The sequence below is a fragment of the Aythya marila genome, assembly GCF_965140915.1.
Source record: "Aythya marila genome assembly, chromosome: 4".
In the NCBI taxonomy this organism is placed as follows: domain Eukaryota; kingdom Metazoa; phylum Chordata; class Aves; order Anseriformes; family Anatidae; genus Aythya; species Aythya marila.
In genome coordinates, this window is record NC_139045.1 from 34,795,387 (window position 1) to 34,815,252 (window position 19,866).

Genomic DNA, 19,866 nt, shown 5'->3' on the forward strand with positions numbered 1-19,866 from the left:
ACCAGCGCGCTGCTTCTCTCCTCACAGGTCGCTCAGGGCATGCGGGACTGTGTTTTTTGAGGTTCATCCCTAATCCTGTGTGTGTGCACCCGGTAACTGGCTTGCTTCAAACGGCAGAAGAGCTTACACAGATCAAACGTCCGAGTGAAGCAAGAGTCAAGCAGGTACTCTGTTATTTTTACTGCAGTAGCGTGAGGAGTTACAGCCCAGATCAGAGCCCCGCTGCGCTAGATGCTGGAAGTGGAAAATGTTCTCATTAGCGGGGTGCGCAGACTGTCACAGGAGTGAGCATGAAAGCCTGCACCAGCATTTTTCTAGGTCACTTTTACCTCTTGTAGAAATAAATAGGAAATATACATAAGGTGGCAATCACAGTCTTATTTTAATTTCTTTCTTTTTTGAAACAATATGCGTGAGAAGCTTTCATAAAACCCTTTTTTAAAGTCTAGAAACCAGTGTGTGAGTATATTTGCCTTCTCTTGTGCACTGTACACATACACCTTGCAGTAGTCCAAGTGCCAGTCGCATCTACAGTAAGGCTGGAAACCAAACACTCGGTGCTTGCTTGGCCAAGAGCTAGCGAGTTATGCCAGAGTTTCTGCGTGCCATACTGCCCACTTCATTGTCCGGGTGTATGAAAGGAACAAGCTATGCTTTCCCCACAGGAGAGTTTCTCTTATTTGTTGTTGTATCTTTAACCCTTCCCGGCAAATTTCAGCACAAAGGGTTGGTCTGCCTGCCATGTCTATTAACAGCATAGAAGATCGGAGTTAACTTGTCTGACATGTAGTGTTTGTGCTACATTAAGCTTTGGGAATTACTGGTGACATTTTACTTGACTGGGTTAAATATTTTTCCACTTTGAGCCACGTGTTTGCATAATAAAGATCAGCAAGTCATATCTTCTGTGTTTCCCTCTATACCAACAGCATAATGTCCTTGGTACCTGGACACCACTTCCTAATGTACATCAGCGTGCAGTGATATACAGCAAGTCTGATCTTTGACTTGCCTTTGAAATAGGGACACATTTTCTGAACAACAAATTATGCTTTGACATTAGAAGGTGGCAATCTGTAATGGATATTGCAATCTGAAGATTCAAAGAGACTATCTGTGATCTTTGTCCTTAGCCTAGTAAGCTGGAGCCTCTCTTCCCTTCTGCACATTATTTGATTGTAGTACATAACCTTGGGATGTACTAATAATCATTAGTCAGAGCTGATACATCCTTTACGGACCTGCCCTGCTAAGAAAAGGAGATGTTCTCTAGAACAGCAGTAAATCAGCAAAACATGCACTTAAATATACAGTAAAATGTGGTTTGAGACATGATCCTTCATACATCATATAACAAAATGGTTTACTGAGAGAGTCACGCATACACTAATGAGAAAAGAGCACTTCTGCAATGAGACGTGAAAGGGGGAAATGATTCAGTGGTGGGAGGGAGGCTGGGGAGAGGTTCCAGATAAGCTCGTGGTCCAAGGTGGTTGTGACTCCCCAGATCCTGCAGGAGAGCTGGGTGGGAAGGCACTTCTCTGCCCTACTGCGCCTGATGTGGTACCTGGGAGGAAATGGCAGGGAACGGGGAGGGAAAAGATAGGAAGGGAGCACTGCAGAGCTGCTCAGGCTTGTTGACTTTCAGACTATTGAGACTATGGCAGAGGCAGTGGAGAGAGTCTGGCTTATCAGGAGGAATGACGGGGCTGTTCACCAGCTGGGTAGGTCAAATCACTACTTTGTCAGGGTTTTTTTGGCTGGTAAGCAAATGTCTTTTTGCAGTTGAATGCTGCAAGAAATCATTAAAGCGTCCCCTCTTTTTACAGGCATTTCTCATTGTTAGGTAATCTGAGCAAATAAACAATGCATACGTCTACAGACCAAGGAGCTGGCTGAAGCACAGGTGACCCCACAGAGGTGAGAGAGAAGTCAAAACCTCACCCCTCAGCAAGCAGCTAGTGTGACCTCAACCCGTGCTCAGTGTGTTGTGGAGACGTGCTGAATGTTTTAGTCTCTGGGTTCCTGGCCTAGCTGCTTTGCCTCCCTTGGTTTATATGGTCTCCAGTAGTTGCAGAAACTATTGCCAAAAGAGCTGGCCAAGCCATCCTGCCAGATCTCCATAACACCTAGGGCCTCTCCCAGCTCTGCTCTGCGGAGAGGTTCGCCTGAGCTTGCACATCCCTGAGGACTGCTGCAGCTGGGCCCACGGGGGTGGGCATTAGGTTTCACACTTGGGGCAGGGACGTGAACCGGGCTTCAAAAAGGGTTGGTGGAAGAACTCCCATTTACCTCAACAAGGAAGGCTTCGCGTGAGTCTCATCACCCATTCTGGGGCTGCAAAAGTAGTGCATGTTTGGCTTTTTTCTCACGAGTGACAATTCAACCAGTGCAGGAAATGTCTGTGATGACTTAACCAAGCTTTGGGCCAAACGCTCTGCTTAATGTAACCTCTCTGCACTACGTTTAATGCCACTAATGTATTGGAGGGCTGCCATCCCCTGCTAACTGCACTTGGGTCAGGAATCTTTTAATAGAGCAGATGCAGCATAGTGTGAGACAACATCATCTCCCGGGCAGAGGGGAACAGAGTCACGGAAGGGCTTGATCCAAACTGGTGCTGATACCATGAAAAAGCAATAAGAATCAGTAAGTGATGGTGTTACGTGTTCAGTACACAGGATTGATGATTTGGGGACAGTGCTTGCTTTTTTTTCTTTTTTCTTTTTCTTTTTTTTTTTAATGAAGCAGGGAGAAAGTGGGAATTACAGTGACACAAGATGGGAAAATGAGTATGCAAGTAAGGGAGTGATAACTGGGCATGTCCAGTAGTTATTTCTCTAAACCTTTTTTTTTTTTTTTTTAATTAGGATAGCTTATGCATCATAACAACAAGAAAGTATTTCAGCCATAAGAGTTTTCACTGCTAAAACTGTGAACTGTGTTTGATGCCTGTTTGATTGGTGGGGAGACAGGCTTAGGATGGGTGTGAATTAGAGCTGAATGGAAGCTCCTCTGCCACCTTCTGTCAGCAATTCAGACAAAGCACTGTCACTTGCCTGAGGGATGGCGGCCTCACGTGGGCCACAGACTACTTCAGGCTGACCTGCAGTGGAGGAACTGAGACTCCCCACTGTTGAAATAAAGCCAACAGACTGACTGCATTTGTGACCAACACAGTCGTACACCCGGAGAGGGAAATTCTTTCACTTCTCACTCTAATAAGTATTAGAACGGTTTGTGTCTTTCTCTCCCTACCTCTGACTTTTTTTTTTTCACTTAAACTTGCTACAAATATGAGCATAGGTTAATTTCACTAAAAGGTGAGTCGCTTAAGAATGTGGGGCATTTGAATGATTGGCCTTTTAATAAGTTATTGCTCATGTTTTTAGCAGCATTAAGAAGAGATAAAACCTCTATCCCTCTTGCCACGGCAACTACAATAAGCGAAACGTCATTCAGAAGTCAAGAAAAAAACACAAGCACTTTCAGTCTCAGCCAAGTCCACAAAGCAGCAGAACTCATTACTAATTCAAAGGAGATGTGTCCCTCAGAGCTCACCATTACTGTTTTTACTACTAATAATACTAGAGCTGCATAAATTTAACAGAAGGTAGAGTTTGGCAGAAGGCAAGAGGAGCACTTCAGTGCTTCTATCCTAATCAAACATCTCCCTCTTTCAGACTGAGGCCTTCATTTCCTGCAATCAGTCTGGTAGGAAGCAGTGCTGGATTATAGGGAAGGTGCTGGGGAGAAGGGTACAGTTTTCAAGCTGTGCCAGTCTGATAACATTAAACCTAGAGAGAAATAGGAAGAGGACATAGGTATTTGTAATTTATTTATAAACAACTATGCCTTCATGAGAAACTTCTTAAAATAATATGTGATAGTTCTTTAAATATTTAAGAGTTTGTTGGCCTATTTTCTCAGTTAATTAGGAATTTTTTGGCTGCATTAACAATGAATTAAATGCAGTCTGCTTCAATCACTAGACAGTTCAGCAACACCGGGATAGAGAAACATGATTTCTTTCTAAAGCATGACATAGCAGGCAAACTTCATTGTGTGTGTCTAGACTTGTGCTTAAAAAACTATAAAGTTCCTAGTAGCTAGTGCTTAAACTGGACTTACTGAACATAAAAGCATTCACCTAACACCCTTTGGAGTCCTGAAACAAATGTACTTTCAATTACAGCTTGGCTAACCTTGGCTACTCTGCAGTAGAAGTGCCCCGGTGCAGCCACCCTTCTCATCAAAGTGCGGTGGTTAAGACTGCCCAGGTCATCTCTGCAAGCTGCATTTGTGAGTACACTTATTTTCTTACTCATTTACTTTATTGTTACTTGACAGAAGTTTGGCCACATAGGGGCTATAAGGCTTCATGTCGCTAATCACAGTGCAGCAGTATGGTCAGAAATGAGCCCTTCCTCAAGATGGAAGTCTCTGTTAGCCAAAGATGTGCTACATTACCCCGAGGGGTCTGAACAGGAGATCATACGTTTCCACTGAAGTCAGTGGCAGTGCAAGGGAGTAACTGAGAGCAGAGCACTGACTGATTATCAAGCATGAAGATGGCCAGCTAGCTGGAGACGGCCACAGTGCCCTGCTGACAGAGTTGTCTGGTGTCCCCATCCTGGGGAAGGAAGTGAAAGCCATCAGGATCCCATCAGTATCTGCTTAGCTTGGTGGGGCGAGAGTGTTGCAGGCTGTAACATAAATCACAGCACCAAGGTTTAAGTCTGTTCTGGATTACACAGCTCAGGGGACCACCTAGCCCCTGCGCCATAGCAAAGGACACCAGAAGAGGGGATCACTGCTCTCTGAACGGCTCTTAAGTTTACATCTCAGGAGGATTATTGTCAGGATTACACTTTTTGCTCTTTTAAGGCTTCAGTAAAACAAACCTTTGCCCTTGCCTTCATCACCTTTAATTCTTGGAACCTGTCAAGGGTCTTCATGTTTTCCAAGGGCTGTTTTAGTGCCCTCCTGCAGAAAATCACACGGTCGGAGGGAAGTTTGCCAACTCGGAGAAGGATGCAGATAACTTACCATTTGCTGGAGACCTCCAAAGTGACCTGGAAAGGGTACTTCTCAGTGTGTGTTTCTGCACAGAGTGTTACTGAACTGGCTCAAAATAAAAGACAAAGTAAATGATGGCTCTCAGACTTAAACAAGCTTCTTCATCAGGTGCAAATGGATAGAAAAGGTTTTCTTCCATTTGCACCTGATGAGGCAGCATGTTTCTCCCCCAAAAGCTGGTGTCGGCTACCCTGTGTTTCCTTCCCTTAGATCAATTCAGCATCTTTTGGATCAATGTTCTCCACTAGTGAGTTATTGCTTTTTATTTTTAAATTGAAACTTTAAATCTAGTGGCAAATATTTTGTCATCTGAGACATACCAAGTGCACAGACCTAAACCTGTAAGCTTCTAAATGAGAATGGCTGTCTAAATCAGGGGTTTCTAGTTCCTAGAAAGGAGGAGAAAATATAACACTTGAAACCTTTGCTGAGATTAAACAGGAGACAACAGTACAGTGCAGAGGAAGAATTTCTATTCTTGGCTACACCCTTAAGGCAACAGGGGAAGTGTAATGGCTGCAGTGACAGTTAATGAGTAGATATACAATATTAATTGTGGTAAGTGTAACACAGAACAGTCTATCTACGTTTGTTTTCTTAGCAGGAGCTTAGATATTTTTGACTAACACCTCTGTGTGAACTGGCTGCGTCACTTCTGTTTACCTCTACGTGTGCATGTACACAAACAACACTACTGCTTCCTAGAGTCTGTGTTCTGCACACCTGGGCCATTTTCACCTCTACGGGCAGCTGGCTCACGGACGTGGCTCTGCCCTGAGTGCTGCAAACATTTAGATTATTCTCCTTTTCCCGCTGCTGGAGGGGCTGACCCAGTTGTACTCAGCCTGGACCAGCACGAAGCTGTTCTCCCGGACCTTGCGGAAATGCAGCATCTCCCCGTTCTCCCTGACGGTGACGACGTCGCTGCCTGGCTCGCTGAAGGACACCTCCGTCCGCTTGTGGCAGTACTGGGTGTAGAGGCAGCGCAAGCCAGCTGCCAGAGCCAGGCCCAGGACAGCTGTGCAGACCAGGAGGATGCCAAGCTGTGCTGCTATGAGACGGGTCCCTCTGCGAGAGCCTTCTCCCTTCCCAGGAACGGCAGATTCAGGAGCTGGTCTGGTCACCCACGGCAGCGTATTCCCACCCACCTCCTCTCTGACCTCCTCCTCCTCGCCCACGGAGCCTGCCTCCTCCAGCGGCAGTGGTGGCTTGCTTTCTGCCATCTGCCTCGAAGCCAGTGACAAATTGCTGGTAGTGTCTGCCTCGCCAAGCCAGGCTGTCATCACAGTGGCTTCACCCAGGTGATGGCCCATCTGTAGGGCAGACCACGAAGCTGTTGCCTGCAGGGAGGTTTTCAAGGTGGCCCCGTTCTCAGTGCTTGCCTTTGAAAGCAAAAACATGACAAAATATCCAATGAGGGAACAGAAAGGAGGACAATTAGATTCTCATCCACTACCAACTCCAGTGGTAGTTTCTGATTCTGATTCTGACTCTGTTTCTGATTCAAGCATCCCCTGGCCTTGGAAAAACTCTTGTTTCATCCCCTACACTACTCAGTAGTAGTGTTTAGCAAACAAGCTAGATTCAGAACTGCTCCTTCTGTATCAAATACATGTAGTCACGGGAGGTGAGGCACGGGCAGCTGATCCTGCAGGGGCAAGGTAAGCGTGTTGAATGGGCAGAGATGAAGGGCACGGGCAGAGAGGAAGGTCACTGCTTTGCATAAGTAAAGGTCTGCAGGTCCCATTGTTGATGTAGTGGTATTTTTCACGGGCATTGTTACCACAGAAAAATCACTTAATAAATTCCTGCCTTCAGTGATGCCACGGTCATGTTCAAAGGACAGATGTGATCTTCCCAGCCAAGCTTTGTGCTGGGGGTCACAGTGGGCCCACTGTAATTCAGCATTGCCCTTCTGAGATTGTGGATCAGGCCATGGAGCTGAGGGGCCTTGAGAAGGCTTGAGATGGCCCTTGGCATCAGCATTTTGGGGGCAGCCCATAAAAGCTGTGAACTCTCCCCAAGGCCTGTCCTGGTTTCTCAGTCTGCACAGCCAGTTTGAAATCTGCTGCCCTTCAGCACTGGTTAACCATGTGTTATAGTGCTCCTTGCTCCGGTGCGTTTCTAGGGGCTCTGCTTGGTGCCAGGCACCTTATTTCATCAGTCACAAAATGACAGCCACCCCATGCCAGCTCTGCAGTCCAGGCTTTGCTGCAAATATCATCCAAGACTAACTGTGAAATGATCTCGCAATTTAGGAGGCCCCCACAGAATTTTTCCGTTCCCACTGCGCACCTGAGGCCCAATCCAAAACCTGTGAAATGTGCTGGAGTCTTTTCTTTGGCTCCACTGAGATTTGGATCTGGCCCTTAGTAGCTGGCTACTCTCCAGCCTGTCCAGCCTGGCAGGCTTTTTCACACATCCATTAATTACACCGGAGAAAAATCTCACCCTCTCCCATCACTAGTGATTTCTAAAGCTTGCTGGGAAGGCCGTGTGACAGGAGCACAAAGCTGAGGTAGGAACCCTGGCAAGCTGTGAACCAACGGGGGGCGGGGGTGGCGTCAGAGCATCCTTTGTGGAAGAGACAATTTCTGAAGAAAGGAAGGCGCTAGTAAAGCACAGGTAGTAAATAAAAGAATTTGAGTGGTTGAACTGCAAGCTGTAGGGTAGCTGGCTGGCAAAGTTATATCATGTGTGTATGGTTTGCGAGACCTCATAATGGAAGCTGAGGTAGGGATATAGCACAGGACTTGGGACTTTGCTGTAGGAAATGGAATTTCCTTGCATGTCCTTGCCCTGTCTCACCATTTTTCTTCTTTCTCTTTGTACTGCTTCTCTCCTTTCAGTATTTTTATTTCATTATGCTGGTCCGGTCTTACATTGCACAGTAATTTCCTGTCCATTGGTTACCATCTTCTGCCATTTCTTCACTTCTCTCCATAGCACTGCCAGATGTGTGTCTCTACTCACTTGGCTGAGGAGAATATAGGTTTGTTGTGTGCAGAGTGCTGCGGAACCACCCTCTGAAAGCACCCTCAGCTTTTACCAGAATGGATGAAATCTTTGACCTCCAGTGAATGTAACGGGCACCTCTGGAAAGGAATATCTCAGCCTTCCACCGGAATAAAATGCACATTTCCAGCCCCGTAACATCCAGCAGCCTGGAGTCATGGTTACATATGGAAAAGTTATCTCACATTGGTTTTGCAGAAGGACTCAGAAATCCAGCCATCAGGCTCAAAACGAAACAAAAAAAAATAAAATAAAATAAAAAACCTTTCCAAGTTAAGGTTAACAAATAAAACTTAATAATCTCTAAGTAGTTTTAGTCACTCTGGAGTCCTATGCAGCCTGCGTGGTCCTGTGAAGGAGCAGAGAGGTTTTATCCTCATCTTCTCTTAGACCTTTCACCAGCTTCCAACAATTTCTGCCATGGCAGAAGGCATCCTCCCCATGCCCAGTGCTTACCTGCCTGTCTTCTTTACACATCAAACATGGGTACGGTCTGGTGGTGCTGGCAGTGCTTTGTGCTCTAAAGTATTGAAACAGGAAAGACACAGTTAATACCCAGTATCTCTTGCTTCAGATCACGTTAGAAGAACCCCCGGGGCCTACAGTATGCACAATTTGTAAGGAGTGCCACTTGTTGGAGCAACCTCGTGATGCACACAGCCAACACCCACCATACAGGGTCATATTTAGACCCTGTCAAAATAGAGGGTATTTTGAGCAAGTTTGCTGATGACACCAAACTTGGAGGAGTTGTGGACTCAAATGAGGGCGTAAAGGCCTTACAGAGGGATCTGGACAGGTTGGAGAGCTGGGCGATCACCAACCGCGTGAAGTTCAATAAGAGCAAGTGCCGGGTCCTGCACCTGGGACGGGGAAACCCTGGCTGCATGTACAGACTGGGCGATGAGACGCTGGAGAGCAGCCTAGAAGAGAGGGATCTGGGGGTCGTGGTAGACAGCAAATTGAATATGAGCCAGCAGTGTGCCCTGGCAGCCAGGAGGGCCAACCGTGTCCTGGGGTGCATCAAGCACGGCATCGCTAGTAGGTCAAGGGAGGTGATTGTCCCGCTCTACTCTGCGCTGGTGCGGCCTCACCTCGAGTACTGTGTGCAGTTCTGGGCACCACAGTATAAAAAGGACATGAAACTGTTGGAGAGTGTCCAGAGGAGGGCTACGAAGATGGTGAAAGGCCTGGAGGGGAAGACGTACGAGGAACGGCTGAGGTCACTGGGCCTGTTCAGCCTGGAGAAGAGGAGGCTGAGGGGAGACCTCATCACAGTCTACAACTTCCTCGTAAGGGGGTGTCGAGAGGCAGGAGACCTTTTCTCCATTAACACTAGTGACAGGACCCGCGGGAACGGGGTTAAGCTGAGGCAGGGGAAATTTAGGCTGGACGTCAGGAGGGGGTTCTTCACAGAGAGGGTGGTCGCACACTGGAACAGGCTCCCCAGGGAAGTGGTCACTGCACCGAGCCTGTCTGAATTTAAGAAGAGATTGGACTGTGCACTTAGGCACATGGTCTGAACTTTTGGGTAGACCTGTGCGGTGTCAAGAGTTGGACTTGATGATCCTTAAGGGTCCCTTCCAACTCAGGATATTCTATGGTTCTATGATTCTATATTTTTAATAATGTCTGATCGTTTAGTCCTAGCCTCATCATTTACTCATTTACACCCCCTGTATAAAACTTTGCATGAAAGGTCACGTGGCCCAAGCCCTTTAAGACACCTGAGTAGACACCCTCAAGGCAAAATTTCATAATTGCCTGAAATCCTTTCTTCCTTTTCCCTGCAGGTGGAGAAATAGCTCTGCTAAGTTCACCATTTCTTTGAACATTTGCACACTTTTAGAAGAATATTTCAGCAATCAATTGTGATCAATAGCTTTTATCACATTTTTCAGTCACCTGGCTAGGCAGCTCTGCCTGGCTAATCAGCAGAAGGGCTGTTCCCTGACTGCTCTGTTACCTCGCTGCTACTGCCTGGCGTGTGCCATCTCCAAAAGATTATTTTTGGAAAGCTCAGCAAGCAAACACCTTCTCACATCCCCTCCACAGCCACAGACACCTTGCTCCATGGCCCCTCATCCGCCCACAGTGAAACCAGCATTGATTTCCTTCCCCAGGACTGCTGGGGAAGCGGCTGCTCGCACTGCCTGGTTATGGGGTGTCCGTGCAGTACCCGTCAGAGGGGCTCTGGCTGGAGGTGTAGTCCTGGAAGAGGAAGCTTTGTAGGGCACTGGCCATGCCCGGCTCCTGGAAGGTGAGCGATGGCTCCAGCCCTGGGCCGCTGGAGTTGCTGCTCCCTCTGCTCCCGCTGCGTGCATCCAGCAAAGGCTGGGACTGCGTTGGCTTGGCAGCGGGCGATGTATCTGGGTGTGCACCAGAACCTGGCCCCGCTGCTGGTGTCGGGCTGAGGCCGGCAGGGCTGGCAGGAGCTGGGCTGCTGTGCTGGGGAGAGCTGGGGGCAGCAGCAGGAGAGCTGGAGCCTTGCAAGACATGGAGACAGAGCACAAAGCAGACGAGGAGCAGAAATCGACTTTCTTTGCTTTGTTTGTTTCAAATCCCACCTGGTGCTAGCATTTACTAGTAAGGATCATAGCAGTTACTTTTATTTTAAGTCTCTTAATTTAAGTAGGAACCCAGATGGAGAGTAAAGCAACAAAGCCCACTGCCTAAAAGGCATTCAAGTAAAATAATTACAACTCAGTCTTGATGCCATGCCAAAAAGGCTGAGAAACACATCTCATTGTAGTATACGTAAATTCTTTGAGTATTTTACCGATCAGAGGCTGCATAAATACAAATAACTACATGCCTGAAGGGTAGTAGTCACATTTAGAGATGTTATTTAGGCAGTATTGCTAACTGCACTTGCTTGTCTTTGAGATGGGATTTTAGGCAAAGTATGTTTAGCATTTTCAGTAGCATTTTAGCTCTTAAATCATAGGAGCTGGCAGCTCTCTCTGTCTTGTTGCTACCTTTCGTGGGACCGTCTCTGTTACCTTGGATGCCGACTTGTGCCCTCACTTCAGGAACTTCTTCATGGCCATCGCTGATCTCGCTGGCAGCTAAAAAAGTTAAATGGCCCTCTGTAGCTTGTTTATCTCACTTGTCTTCAACGCTTGCAAGAAATAAGCTATAAAAATACTCTGCTTGAAGCTGTCAGCAGCAAACCACGTACCTTTGCTTGCTGTGCCAGCTACACGTGGGTCAGCGCGTTCCTGCAAGGATGCAGACGTCAGGGGGCCGGCCTTCTTGGTGCCAGCAGACGTGGTGTTCAGCCCTTGTTGAGCCACGACAGCAGACTCAATCCTTGCCCAGTAAACAAAGTATGACTGGACTACAGAGATGCTGTTAAAAGATAATGAGGAAGGAATTTACTCACTCTGTCCCATTAATAAAAGATCAGAACGCTTAGCTAATCACAAGGAGTGCTTTAATCCAAAGGCAGCGCACAAATATTTTAAAGGATTAGCCCATCGCACATCTTATATTACAAATAAAAGATAGCACGTCCCAAGTGAAAGATACTGGTTGAAGGATCACTCATAATTAAGATCAGTCAAAAAATGTGTGGGAACAGAAAGGGAAGAGAAAAAAAAAAAAGCCATTATATTAGCTGTGTCTGTAGGAGCACATTTGGAGAAGTTTGAATAGCTCTACATATAATCTTCCGTAGGCAGGGAAACAACAGAGGTATTTACTAATTAAAACAAGTCAGTGTAACTTGTACAAACAGCAGAATAGGTAGAGAAAGCCACAGGCGCTCTCTCTTCTCAGCCCTTCAATATTTGCGCCTGCCTCTCGCTCTGCTTTTTGTCAGGTGCCAAAGCTGCGCTTGGCCAGCCCGTAGCCAGTCGTCCCCAGAGCCTTATTCAAGCTGGATCTTTTTGGGGAATTTCAACCCAGATTGCTCAGCTGCTTCTGCAAATTAGATGAGGGGGAGGCAGCCCTGCTCCTCCTAGGCTGACTGATTCCTCTGAGAGGTTTCGAAGTGCAGCGAGGAGTTTTCTCGGATGCCGTGACACAAGTTTCGAAACACAGATTTACGGTGTGGCTGGGGTCACCCTTGCGGGATGTGCCTCTTGCTGTCTGCCTTAAATCTGCCCAAATTTTACTGATTTATAAATAATTTTGAGGGGGATCTGAGAGCAGAAGTGAGAGCAGACACAGGAGATGGGGCGAGAGCAGGGGAGGAGGTTTCTGCTGGAGACATGGCATGCGTGTGGGGGCACAGCCTGGCCTTGGTGGGGAGGGGCTGCGGGTGGTCAGCTTGGGGGGGCAACAGACAGAGGGTGCAGGGAGAATTGCAGAGGGTGGCTAGCGATAGGCACTGCTGCATTTGGGTTATTTTTAATCTGCTTTTTTTTTTTTTTCCTTCCATGTTTTTAATAGTATTTTCTGAAGCAGCGGGCAAAATGGAAATGCTGAGCAAAAATATTTTTGTTTCAATGAATTTGTGTTGAATCACGATAAGATGCTCAAGCTGTGGCACTCACCAGGAAGCTTGTGTTTCGGGGAGCAGCCAGCAAGCTGGCCCTGCAGCTTCTGAGCAATTTTGTGAAGTCAAAACGTAACAAGTTATTCCAAAATGAAAAATCACTGTTCTCCCTCTAAGACAGCCAGTTAGAAAAATTTTAACTTCATTCCAGATCAGAACCAAAATACTTGGACTTCAGTGCAGAACAGCAATGCCAAATTTTGACCCTGTTTTTTGACCCCAAGCTTTGCTCCCTAACTAATCCTTCTGGGAATAATTCTGTTTACATTTAACATTAAAAAAGCAAACATACAAACAAACAAACAAAAAAAACACACTAAGTTAAAAAAAACATCAACACAGCAATGATATACGACATTGTCCTGTAGGCAGGGAAGTCCTATGGGCTGTGTTACTTAGAAAGGCAGACAGAGTGATCACAGTTCCCTCCTTATGCCTTAATATTCCTATTTCCTTAGTGCTTAGGCTGTCATCTCCCACGGCATTTATTCTGAGAAGATAGTGGCCATGTAAATAAAAAGCAGCACTACCCAGCAGATACAAATGGAGATTTATACACCAGCTGGGGCACTGTTGCATCACTCAATAAGTATTTAGCTATATGGGGTTCAAAAGACTTTAAACCACCATGCTGGACAAGTGCGATGGAAAAATACAGCCAAGTCTTTGAAAACTGAAAGATGAGAAAGCCTGAAACTGCGCAGACACTGGTTGTGGTTAGGAGCCAGCATGTTCTTACAAAAATTTGATGTCTCCAATGGGTTGGTCTGGTGCCTTCCATACAAAGGACAGGTTTCTCTTCAGGGACTTGTCCGAGTGGGTGACAGTATCACCATCTTCAAAACACGTCAGCAGCTTGGAACCAGGAGGAATGAAGACAAACGTGCCAGCAACTTCGTCGTTAGACACTTTGCGGGCTTGAAGCAAAAAGCCCATGAAATCCCGGCTGCTCCTCACCGTCACTGCAAGACAAGACATGGGACACAACGGGAGCTGTGTTCCAGTGCTCAAATTGATCTTTTAAAATGGAATTTCCATTGACACTGTGAAATCAAAAGAAAGCCATCAAAAAGAAACCAGCATCCTACAATATTTGTCCTTACAATCTATGTTGGATTTGCTAGCTACAGGGGGCCAGACTTTACCCTTAACTTTGCCGTGTGACCTTGCACGGACAATTTGCTTCAGTCTTTTTCCCCCTTGATTATAACGCTAACCATGCTGCGCTAGGCAGCGTGCAGCCATTTTTAAGGAGTGAGGTTTGGGTTTTGTGCCTGTGCAGAAGGTTGTTTGCAGCCCTCAGAGGAGTGTTATTTTGGACAGGAATGAACAGGCAGGTGGCCAGGCTGCAGGACACAACCTCACAGCTCTGTCTGCCTCCTCCTTGGGTGCAGCAGTGCTCGGGGTGGGTCACGTTGCCCAACCATCCCTGAGAGTCAAGGCAGTCCCCTTGCCCCCTTCATGGCCTGAAGAGAGCCCATCCCTTGCCGGGGATGGTTCCTCCTGTCCCCATGCAGGCATGAGAGGCAGAGAAGGTGTTTTGCCCTCTGGAGGTGCCTCTCACGTGCCTGTGTGATGGGTTCCTGTGTGGATGAAACACAGCTGAGACAAATCCCACCCGAAGCACCTGAACCTACCAGCTCGCTCTGGCAACCACCTGGTCTGCAAAACAGTGAAAATCTGGAGCCAGGTGCCACCTGAGGAAGCTTTAGGCAAAGTGCTGCAACCAGAATCTCTCTGTAAATACATTCGGTTCTCAGTGATGAGACATCCAGCACAGCGCACCTGGAGCAGTGCCACGTGGAAGTTCTCTTCCCATCCCTCACAAAGATTAATGTCATCACTTGTGATTACTTAGCGTGTGTTTTTTAGACGCATGGAAGTTTCTTAAATAATTGCTCCTCTGAGTCAGGAGCACAGAGCAGAAAGCTCAGTACACAGGGTTTTGAGTCACAAATGGATATAATTTGAAAGTCTGTGAACTGCCACCAGCTAGAATTAATAACCGCTTTATGTTTTCTGCCCATGACTGGAAAGGTCTGGCTAAGACATAAAATCAGCAGTGGTTTCTCACCTGGAACCTTGCCTCCCGGGAAGTAGAAGGACACGTTGGTGTGGATGGTAACGTAGTTGTTCCTGGGGCTGTGCAGCTGAGCTCTCAGGTGCTTGGGCATCATGTCAGCACAGGCGGAAAGACTGGCACCATGCGAGAAGGCGGCCGTGTAGGAAGCCAGGCAGAGGGTTGTGCACAGCCAGCCAGCAATCACCAGGTGGGCTTTCCTCCCGTCCTCCATGCCGCATCGGGGGGACAGCAGGCAGGTTCACCTCAGAGCAGGGCCCTCTGGCAGCTGCAGTCTGTACACACGTCCGTTGCCTCTGAATTAGCTGAGCAGCCGTTCCCACAGCCTTTAAATGAAGAGGAATAAATGATCTCTGCAGCATACGGAGCCTCTCTGGGGATCCACAGAATTTCACATTTTGAAGTAAATTGTTGGGGCTGGGAGGGGAGAGATCCCACCAGAGGATGCATCTCTTGTGAAGCGTCTGTGGAGCGAGTAGCTGGGAGAGATTTGCTCCAGAACTGTGGGTCACATTTAGCGGGAGGAGAAGGCTCTGTGAGGATATGCTCGGGAGTCAGCTCAGCACCGTCTACCTCTTCTGAACTCTAGAAGTTCAATATTTTGCATGCCTTGCTTTTAGTGTCACTCAGATTCGGTGGCAGGCACAGAGCATATTTCCAGATCAGACTGAGTATTTTATTCCCATTTTTCAGACTGCACTTTTGAAAGTGAAGATGAGGAGTGAGAGCACCACACTTACTGTGAGTGGTAAGGTGGCATAAAGCAGGTAGCCCTGCTTTTAATGTAGCTCTTTCTAACATCCTTTCAACACGCAGCTTTTCCTGGCTTAGATTTCACTACACTCAATCAACAAACAGATGCAAATGCATCAAAAGGAATCAGAGACTGAGAAGTTCCATCCTGCACCTCCATTTACATCACTTCTGAAACTCACCAGCTGACTCTAAAAAAACATCACATGAAACAGCTTGTGCCCCGCCTGGAGCTGGGCGCAGATGGATGCAGTTTAACCTACGGCCGAGCATCATCACGTTCCCATCAGATATGTTCCAGAAGATATTCTGGGATTCACGGGAGCTGTTGCCAAACACCCCAGCCCCTGTGCTAGAGGCAGGATGCTGTTGTGCTCTTATAGCAAACCTTCCCCTCCAGATACATGTAAATCTCCCTTGCTGGGTGAGATTTCTCTCAGCAGCTCATGCAAGTACCTCTGAGCAGCAGCTCTGCTCCTCGGGAGGTTCCCAGGCTGCGTTTTCCCCCTTCCCATCTCACCCCCATTGCTTCCTGCACCCTTCACCACACGCTCGCAGGCAGCGGGGACGTCACCTCCAGGGCCCTGGCCACCTGGTTTGGGGTCTGGGTTTGGGTGCAGGTCCAGACCCACGCCGTCTCCGCGCACTTACCTCAGGACACACGCACCTCCCCGCTCGCTGCCGCCGCGTCCCTCAGGCTGCTGGCGACGCATCCCGTCAGGGAAGTTCTTCGCCTTCTCCTCTAATGGGGAGTGCAGCAGCTGTTACTGCTGACACCCGCTGCTTACGGGAACGCGCCGGCAGTGCCCAAATCCAGCCTTAATCACATTAGTTTTCCCCTTCGTATCCCATTCCCACCCCCCCCCTTTTTAAAAAAAAATAAAAATCTCCAAGCTTCTGCAGCGAAAACAAAGGCAAATAGCAGGGGGGCAGGGGGGCAGCAGCAAGCCATGGGGTGTGTGTGGGACACCCTGGGAGCCCTCTGGGTGGGGCAGGGTGCCAGCTCCTCCAAGTACGCTCCCCTCGTCCTCAGGTCCCTGGTGAGACCAGGGATTACCCTGCTCAAGCCAAAAAGCTTGAAAGTGGGCTTTGTTGTGGCTGTGCTGTGCGCAGATTTGCATAAACAGCCTGTCTGCGTGCCAGTACGAAATCGACACGGCCATAAAAGCATCGCTGTTGCCTGTCGTCACCCTGCCTGTGATCGGCTTTGCTGTACTTCAGGAGGCGGCACGGTGGGTGACAGCAAAGTGGCTTTGGCCGTACCAGTGTCCCCTCATTGCCTTGACCTGGTCCTTGGTCACCCCTGGGCCCTGCCTGAGCTGTGCCAGCGCCCAGCCATGGTGCTGGTCCTGGCCCTTCACTTCCCAGCTCAATTTTGGGTTGTTCCTGGTCTCTTCAGGCTGCTGTGTTGGCCTGGACTCGTGGCCACCATCACCAGGCTGGTGCAGCTGCTGCTGGAGCCCCCTGACAGTTCTGGCAGCCCTGTTTGGAAATCTCAATCCCAATCCTCGTCGCCCCAGAGCCCCCATTAGAAGGGGCTGAGCATAGTGCCATAGTGTTGCGGCCTCAGGCAGACAGGGATGAAGGCACCGACCACCTCAGCGGCCATCTTCTCTTCAGGAGGCAGCATCAGGTGCCCGCCATGCCACAGGGCCGGGGCCTGGCCTTGCGGCAGGGCAACGCACACGGCTGTAGCGCTTACTGACGGAGGGGTGATGGAAGAGGGTTTGGTACCTGCAGTCCTCCTCCGCTGACAAATGTGTTCTTGCAGGTGCTTCAGCCACGGCAGACACCACGACAGCCTGCCCTGCTGAGTGGAGGTGGTGGATACGTGCCTTAGTGTGAAGCTGCTGTACGGTGCTGGGGAGACGTGACCACTGAGAGCCCAGCTTTCATCTGCTTGACTGGTTTGAAAGTGCAGAACTGGTGGTACTGGCCTCTCATCTGAGATCTGTACGTGAAAAAGGCTTTATAGCCTTTATAGATTTTCAGGATATGATGTAAGGCTTACAGTTTTCCTTCTTTTTGTCAGTGAAAGCAGAAAGTCTTAGCTGTAGTAGTTGGGGGGAGGGATAGGTTTTTTTATTGCTTCTATTTCTGTTTGTAATTGCCCATACTTTATATATTAAAAAAAAACAAAAAAAAAAAAAAACAAAAAAAAAAAACATGCATTTAAGTAATGCTATGTTAGTGCCTAATGCTTTCTTGAAATAAGGCAGGCTCTTCTGGCTATTCCTTACTAACTTACTCCCAAGTTAAACAATCCCTTTCTTGTAATTCCAGTGTAATAAGGAAGCAGCTCCAGACCTCTGCCCATGTGTAGGGAAAACAACTGAATCCACCAAACACCACCGCTGCAGGTAAGTGTGTCTCCAAGTCACCGTGTGGAGTTACAGCACCACACGGCCTTCTGCAGCTGCTGCTTGCCTCGAGCACACATTTTCATTGTGCCATCTCCAGTGAGCTCCAGGCCTCAAGAGGCTTTCAGCAGCACAGGGAGTGTGCAGGTCCTGAAGCAAGTGGCACCGAGGGTTCATTGTAGCTCTGTGCAAAGGTATGGGGGAAAGCAGCAGAGCCTCAAACTGATGAGACCAGCACCAACCCAGCTGCACCAGCACAGGATGTAACACAGCACAGAGCTGTCCCTGCACACTTTGGAGCTAGGGCTGGGCTGCACGCAGTGTGTTGTGTGCAGGTACACCCGCTCTGCTCAGCGCCAGGTCAGAGAGATCTGCACAGCCCGGGCACAGCTGTAAGTGCTGGGCTGGTTTGAAATACAGCCTGGCGCAGAGTTCAGCCCTGCTGTCTGCTCTCGAGCAGAGAACTCAGTGGCTTCAAAGCCGCAGTCAAACCAGACGTCACCACCACCTCCTGATAGAGATGGAAAAATCCCGTCACAGTCATTACCATGACATGAGCACCTACCAGCAGCCCCCAGCTGCAGGCTCTAATGCCAAGTGACAGGCATATGTTTCCTTAAGAAATATAGTCCTCCCCGTAGCCTTTGGTTGCATCACCCAACAGGACAGCATTGCCTCAGCCTTTTCTGGCCAGAGCTGTGACCTACTGGAGTCATTTTTGCTCAGCCAGGCTCTGTATGTCCTTCTTGTGATGGGGCCCAGACACAGACTAGGAAAGATCATGTGGCACTGCTGTCACTAGCAAGAGTTTTGGCTTTTTCCTGTCATAAATTTCTTTCTTAGTAGGAAGCTGGCACAGAGAAGGGATGTGAGACAACTTACATCCTCTTCATTGATTTCTCAGCAACATTTGTGTTACAGATTCTTAGAAGAGAAAAATACTCAGTTGAGGCTTCAAAATAGAATTAGGGAAAATTGTACATGCTCCATAATAGCTTGATAATTAAAATAGTCTGTAGACCGTGTAATTTGAAATTTCAGCAACGTAGTGCACAGAAAGATTGTAAACCCAGCAACAGTCCAGGCTCTTTGATGCAGAAACATTCTCCTTCTTGCAGGTTGCTTGTACACCTCCACAGCAGCAGAGTGCAACAGCGACAGCAGGCATGGAGCAGCGGATGTGGAGAAGTACCACGAAGGTCACTCTGTAATGCGGGCATGGACGCAAGCAACCCTGAGCTGACACTGGAGCAAGCTGGTTGCTTCATTAACAGGTTGAGAAATGCTCTGATACTGCAAGATAATCAGGGTTATAACAAGTTTTAGCAGTCCTTCCCACTCAGCCAGCAGCCACTTCAGTCCTCTGAACGGTTTTGGGAGATTAGAGAAGTAGGAGCAGATTGATCAATTAGCGAGACAGAAGGTGGCAACAGCTAGTTGAGTTGGGCACACAAGGAACTGATCACTAAACCCACAAAGCTGCAAGTACTGTCTTATTTAAGTACTTCGTGTCATCTTTAAACTGGGAGCAGTGGCCAACATTTAAATGCGGAAGGAGGTTGGTAAAAATTGTGAGAAGTCCCACAAGGAGAATGAAGAATAATGCCTGCAAACTGCCATCTCAGGGTTGACCCGTGCATGTCTGTGGCTCTGTGTTTGGGGAGATCAGGGAAAGCAGGATGCTTCTCTATGTCTAGTTAGGAGGAAGGTCAGAAGTGCCAGCAGGGCCTCCTGCTTCTATTCCATCGTCTGGTTTTGCTATTCCTCTGTCAGACTCTCTGGTTCGGCAGTGCATTCAAATGTTACCGGTGAGAATGAACTCACACACACACACACATGCAAAATACATTGTGGCCTCCTGAGCCTCATTCTCTTACAAATTCTGCTTAACCACCCCCTGCCACTTTATTTTATTTGGTAACTGCTGGAGCCTGCGTGGGGGTGCGGGTGGGGATTAGCGGGGAGGGATGGTGCAGGGCTCTTGCTGGATTTCAGTAAGAGAGGCCTGGCAACAAAGAGCTTACTAAGAAAACTGCTTTAGTAAGGCAGAACAGGAGGAATACAGATAGTGAGTAAAC

At 48.1% G+C, this 19,866-nt stretch overlaps 1 protein-coding gene and 1 long non-coding RNA gene across 2 annotated transcripts; one reads left to right on the plus strand and one right to left on the minus strand.

Moving 5' to 3' along the window:
* The first annotated feature begins 1,828 nt into the window (after positions 1–1,828).
* On the plus strand, positions 1,829–17,372 carry LOC309877315. Its single transcript, XR_014317345.1, has 3 exons — positions 1,829–1,920; positions 4,196–4,302; positions 17,200–17,372. It is a non-coding gene; the product is annotated as an uncharacterized lncRNA (long non-coding RNA).
* On the minus strand, positions 5,696–14,889 carry REELD1 (reeler domain containing 1; the record flags this gene model as incomplete). Its single annotated transcript, XM_082758609.1, has 7 exons — positions 5,696–6,461; positions 8,551–8,614; positions 10,274–10,463; positions 11,097–11,162; positions 11,276–11,445; positions 13,335–13,557; positions 14,670–14,889. 7 exons carry the CDS (start codon positions 14,887–14,889, stop codon positions 5,871–5,873), a joined length of 1,524 nt encoding a protein of 507 aa, XP_082614735.1. The 3' UTR covers positions 5,696–5,870.
* Positions 17,373–19,866: the final 2,494 nt, after the last annotated feature.